Source organism: Corvus brachyrhynchos, unplaced genomic scaffold (genome assembly GCF_000691975.1).
Source record: "Corvus brachyrhynchos isolate BGI_N302 unplaced genomic scaffold, ASM69197v1 scaffold83, whole genome shotgun sequence".
Classification (NCBI taxonomy): Eukaryota; Metazoa; Chordata; class Aves; order Passeriformes; family Corvidae; genus Corvus; species Corvus brachyrhynchos.
In genome coordinates, this window is record NW_008238464.1 from 2,139,953 (window position 1) to 2,145,989 (window position 6,037).

General features: G+C 42.7%; 1 protein-coding gene across 1 annotated transcript in view; it reads right to left on the reverse strand.

Annotated features, from left to right (window-relative positions):
• Positions 1-2,825, reverse strand: part of LONRF2 (LON peptidase N-terminal domain and ring finger 2) — a 40,629-nt gene extending 37,804 nt beyond the window's left edge. The window contains exons 1-2 of the mRNA XM_008635814.2: positions 2,753-2,825; positions 2,472-2,555 (exon numbers count right to left, since the gene is read on the reverse strand). Coding sequence (XP_008634036.2) covers positions 2,472-2,555; positions 2,753-2,825 — 157 coding nt within the window. The remainder of the gene's footprint in view (positions 1-2,471; positions 2,556-2,752) is intronic.
• Positions 2,826-6,037: the final 3,212 nt, after the last annotated feature.

Here is a 6,037-nt window from a genome sequence, read left to right on the forward strand (position 1 = left end):
AAAGTTATTAAAAATGTATACATAAGAAGCTCATGCTTCTTACTGATATTATCAGTAGTATGCCTACCACAGCAAATGTGACATGGCAGACTCCTGCCAAGAAAGTCCAGTGGAACAGGTGCCCCATGACATGGTCATGTGGTTTATGGCTTCTTGCTGGACAAACTACTGATTGCAACTGATTGCAACAGCCACAAAACAGAATGGATTTTCTGTAAAGGATCTGAAGGCTGACAGAAACACAAAGTTGATTTATAATTTTTCTTTGAAGAAAAGCTGTAGCTACTGCACAGGATTGAAATGTTGCCTACCACAGGAGATAAAGAACCACCTCTTGTACTCACTAACCATGGCAAAAGTGCTTCTGGCTTCATCATTTTAAAAAATGTCCCATCACCCAAAATTGGCTACTCCACAGAAGGCTGTTAGAGGCTCTCCCCGTTAGCAGTATTATTTTCCTGTTAATACTATGCTTCCCCTTAGGAGTGGCCTCATCACACACTCTCAAGCAACGTTTAGAAGTCCATTCACTTCCCAAGGGGAGAATTACAGGTGCTTACTCCAATGAGTCATGGTTACACACTTCAAAGTCGTTGTGAGGTTTCCTTTAAGTTCATAGCCTAATTTTCAACTTCTTCCTGAGGCCCAGCTTCCACAGGGTTTTCCCCGGGGTAGAATTTACTTGGAGCTTGAAGGGGAAAGGAGAAGATGAAGTAACTTTGAAGTGACAGCACTTACGTATTTGGAGGGCATTTTTAATTCCTCTAACACTTTTCTGTTCCAAGGTAGTTTGAAGTATTAAACTCCAGTTTGTTTTGATGATTTTTTTTATTGGAGGAAATCTGTCTTTTATTGTTTCAGAATAAGTTAATTAGGATATAATCAGTGCACAGGCACCCATAAAGGTACCATGCTAAAACATTACTGAAGTTGTAAAGTCAAAGACACAAAAATTAGGGTACAGTATAATTAAGTCTGTGTATGCTAATTTAATATCTCCTTCATGCATTAACCTGATATGATTTTAATTAAAGACATAGTATTTTCTCTACAGGATGCATGCCTGTCTTGGTTTAGTCACAGGAAGGAAGATACCAAATTAATGGGCATCCAAACTGTAATGTTCTCCCTGGTCACTGTGCAGTCCCCTTGCACCTTTTAATTTGTATTAGTCATACTTTGCTGCGGTAGCAGAATTATAAATTTCCTTGTGTGTTTTTCTGTAAAATTCAGGGTACAGCAGTGGAATACTCACAAATATGGACACATTTATATTTTCAACAAGAGCATGAGTCAAAAGCAATAATAGTTCACCCTTTGAGAGCTGGGAAATTGAGGTAAGTCCAGAGTGGCCACTAACTTGGGGCACTGGATTTAGTGGATGAAATTTCAGAATATGGTTTTTCATAGATGTGGATTATTTCAGAAGTACATCTTCCTTTGGTTGAGCTGCAACTGGACAGAAGTGCTGAGACTTCAGTCTGTGTTTAGGCCTCGGCTAGAGCACTCTGCAAACAACAGCTATACAATTAGCACCACCACCCCCACCCCCCAAGGCATGATGTAAACGCCTTACACTTTGGCACAGCTGAGTGTCGAATGCAGTCCTTCCAGCCAGCACTCAGCTGCTTTTCTCCTTCCCTAATCACTGACTCATTTATTACAAGTTTTCCAGCTTTCAAAAGAAAAGGTCACCGTATAATTATTACTACTGAAGTTTTTGCCGGCTTAATGAATTTGCCCCAACTGAAACAGCAATAGTATAAATTTTGTTTTGCAAGAAAGCCTTTTTTTCAGAAGTATTTTTATAAGAAAGTAGCAGGGTAGTGCCAGTGATGAAAAAGGTGCTAGCTAAAATCTACTGATGTTAAACATAACAAAGATCTTTTGTTCCCCCAGAAGATGTGTAATACATTAATCCAGCTGCTGTGAATTGCAGGAGCTAGGACTGTTTCTGAAGATTCTCATGTTTCTTTGCAACATCCCAAAGAAGGAGGTGGATCTCATCTTTTCAGAGTCACACATGTGTTGTGTACAAAAGATGTTATTCATAACTACATCCTGCATGGGCCGATGGGAAGATTAAACAGCTTAATTATCGTCCAACAAATCATTAACACATCTTATGATGCAAAAGTAGCCAATTAAAGTGTACTACCGGATTCCCTTCCAATAGCTTCTGAGATAAGCACTGCTAAGAAAATCCCCTTCCCTAGCTATGATAACAATCAGTCTTTATAGAATGAAAGTGTATTAACTTTTTCAATTTATGTATTAGTTCACGTTATACACTGTAATCTAATGAGGTGGAATTGTTCATGCTTAAGTAAAACAAACTAAAGACAGCCCAGTCCCAGTTACTTTGCTTCCTCCCAGCATAGAATCAGGCAATTTTTTGGTCTTGTTCAGTAAGCATCAGCTTGGATTTTCAGAATAATACACAAATATTTTCCATTGTGCTGTTCACATACCTGAAGAAATATCAAGACCTGTGTTTCTCTCTGTTGCTGGCACCACCAGGGCTTTTGTCAGGCACAGGGCTGAAGCAGGATGTCCTCATGATGACTATCTCCATGCAAATTTGGATACCCGGGGTCAGTTTGGCCACCAAGGCAGGGAGGAATCTGCAAAAAACATCCATGGTGAAATTGGGTGAAGTTACACTTGTTTGCAATCCTTGTTTGAGCTGTGGCTTAGCAAAGCACACCTTGCACTCCTCAGGGCTGCTGCAGATGCTGAAGTGCAGCAGCACCAGGCCCAGGCTGAAAGCCAACAGCCAGGTGCATGTACCGTGCATGGTGGAAAGCACAGTCGCCCCGCCTCATGTCGCACCAGGGCGTCCTGAAGTTCAGTGGGATGATACACACCCTGGCAAGGGACTCTTCTGGCATCTGGCACTGAGCTAATTTTAAAAAGCATGATAGCATGTTGCAGTTCATGGCATCCCAAATCCCTTCTGGTGCCAGCTATCCACAAGGGGGGTCATCCAGCCAGATGGTAGGCACCGCAGGTGGCATCTCCATGGGAGCAAGAGACATCTATTAGCATCTGGGGGCTTCTTCCATTTCTGCAGCCCTGCACAAACATTTTTCAAGGAGATGGTCTGCCTTGGAAATGTGGCTGGGGAGAAGCTTTTCTCAAGGGAGAAAAATGTGGCTGGGGAGAAGCTTTTCTTAAGCTTCTCTCCCAGTCCTGCTAGGACACCGTTATGTTCTCAGATGTTTTCTCTCATCCATGTCACACTTGACTTTTGAGTACATACAATCTTACATCTCTCTTTTCACATGGCATTTTTTCTTCTTGTTCTTTGTCTACTACTGCTAGTGAGAAAAGTATCCATTGAAATGAAGCACTTATAATCCATTTCATAAGCAATTCCCCTATAGTTTTACAGTGTTGGTGTGACACCACATGCCAGCAAGTCTTCTCTGAGACTGGGCTCTGGAATGAGTTTTCTAGGATCCTGGAGGACATCCTGGTGGTGTGTTTGAGCATCCTACCTGTGGTCACAGCTTCCCATGCTCTGTGTCCTGAGGCCCAGGTACTACCCTTATTAACAGCAGTGTGGGGCTTTCATTTAGGGAGTGCTGCCTGGGATTCACTGAAGGGAGAGCTGGACCTCAAGCATGAATTTCTTTCCCAACCTTGAAATTCTTGATGGGTGGCAATCTACTATGAAAAAGGCAAATAACGTCAGTTAGGTGCATGCATGAGATACTGTTTTGCCTGAAAGAAATTTTCTTGCCCTGTTTTGATTGCTTCTTTACTGTGAGTCAGCCTATGACATGCTTTCATGAAAACTCCCAGACATTATGCTAGCAAAATTAAATGTGGGTCAAATGAGAAAAAACATTGCAAAGAGCTGACAGTGTTAAGGCAGAGGAGGCATCACGTTCTTACAGGTGGGGAGCAGTACCATGCCTTGTTTCCCCATGAAACTGCTAATTGCTGTCTTCATGTCCCCACTCAAAGAATGCTCTGGAAGTCCCTGCTGCAGCTATCAGTGATTCCTGGTGAAGTGTTCAGCATGGATCCCTCACAGAGGACCCATCACCTTGAGCCACATTACTCTCATCAGCTCAAGTGCTAGAAACCTCCCAATGACATCCCTGGTACTGGGAGTCTGGCAGTCTACAAAATGCATAGGCAGGTTGAATGATAAAATTTGGAGAGAGCAAAACAATAATATGTCTGTTCTTTGCTAGCCAAGGGCAGACAGGACAAGGCAAGTTCCTATTACGGCCAGGTTTGGTTCCTACGGTATATCACCGTGTCCCACAGCCATAGGGAGGAGGAGGAGGAGGAGAAGATCCAGTAGGCAGGAATTGTGCAGCAAGATTGATCTATTTAATTATTTTACAAACTCTTTTATAGACTTCTTTCTTCATAGTCTAATTGGACAAAGGACCAGCCACCCCTTGGGGGTGATTGGCCAAAATCCTAAAACATCCATTATCAAAATATTTTCTACTATACCATAAACAAGACTTTCCAAGGTTGCAGGTGGCTTGGTTGTTTACATTCCCTGCTACCTCTTCTGTGAGAGAGAAAAATCTCTCACGGACTTAGAAAATAACAAGAAAATCCTCGCTAACAGCATTTTGTACCTACAAGTTCCCACTTCCTAAGCAGTGAGTGTTTGTCTTTTTCTGTGTTTGTTTGTTTTCTTGGGGGGAGAGGCAAGGATTGGAAGAAGAGTATAGTGGTTTCTCGAATTTTGATTAAAAGCTGATTTTGGGTCACCATAGCAGAGCAGACTGTTTCAGAAGCCAAAAGGCTAGGCAAGCAGGGCTGAACAAAGCTATGGAGGAGTCTGAGGGGGTTTCCTGCTCAGGAAGAAGTGAGGCAGTAAGATAACCTGAGGGAGAAATAAGAGAGTAACAAACAGGAAGGGAAGGAGATTTGAACAATTGACTAATAAATGAGCATCACCAGAAAAGAGGCCAGAGAGGGAGAGCAGGCTACTCAGTCATACAGGAACAATGTGGCCAAGACCAGGAAAATAATACAGGAGTGTGAAGAGACATGAGATCTTGTTTGGAAAACGCACGGCAGGCAGGAATAAAAATATTGAGACAAAACCAGAACATTAGGGTCTAACCACAGGAAACCAAGATTACAGATCCGGTTAAAAAAAAGTACAAGGATGATGATTGTGACCAAGTGGGCTAGCCAAGGGCTAGGTACCCACCAAGGAGCATGCATCCTGATTGTGGGGAGTCAGCTGTGGGCAGAACAAAGCTAATTGCTGAAGCTGTGTTTGGGGCTGACATCGCTCAGAGAAACATCAGAGAGGAAAGCTCTTAGGGACAGCACCCTTCTGCCTTAAGATCTGAAAGAAAGGGAATCAGGAGGCAGTGGTCACAAGGCTTCCACACAGGACAGGATATAACTGCAAAACACATTGGGTAGGACACAGAAAAATACTGGAATAACCTAGAGTAGCACACTGATGATGGCATTTGGAGGTGAGGGGTGGCACGCAGTAAGGGCAGCGCTATGTTGTGTGACAGCTGCAAGAAGTGATGTTTTCCACATAGGCTGGTAAGAAGCTAAGGGGAAGCATGAGGAAAGGGTAAGAGAAGGCAGGAGGTGAGAGGCTTCAGTCTCTAGGGAAGGAGAGGCTGAAGAAGGCAAGAAGTTTTAAACTTCTGCAGCAGCAGTGCCATGGAAGGATGAAACACCCATGAAACCCATGAAACATGATGAAACACAACAGGCTCTTTCAAAAAACTGGGATGTCTTCTCAAATGTCTTTTAGCCTTGAAGAAATGAGCAAGATTCAAAGTGGAGAGCATTTTGAGCAAAAAGGACTGGATTCAGCCACAGAACCAGAAAGATGGAAAAAGTAGAGGAGGAAAAGATAAAAGGCTTGCTTTGTTTGATTTTTTTTAACCAATGTCTACAGGATTCATCATTAATTGCTGAAGAAAACAACATCACTTAAGGGAGCTGGCAGCTGAAAATAAGGTTATGTGCATGTAGGTTGGCTCAGTTGTAACAAAGAGATCCTTTATGCTGCTTTATTCACCATCCA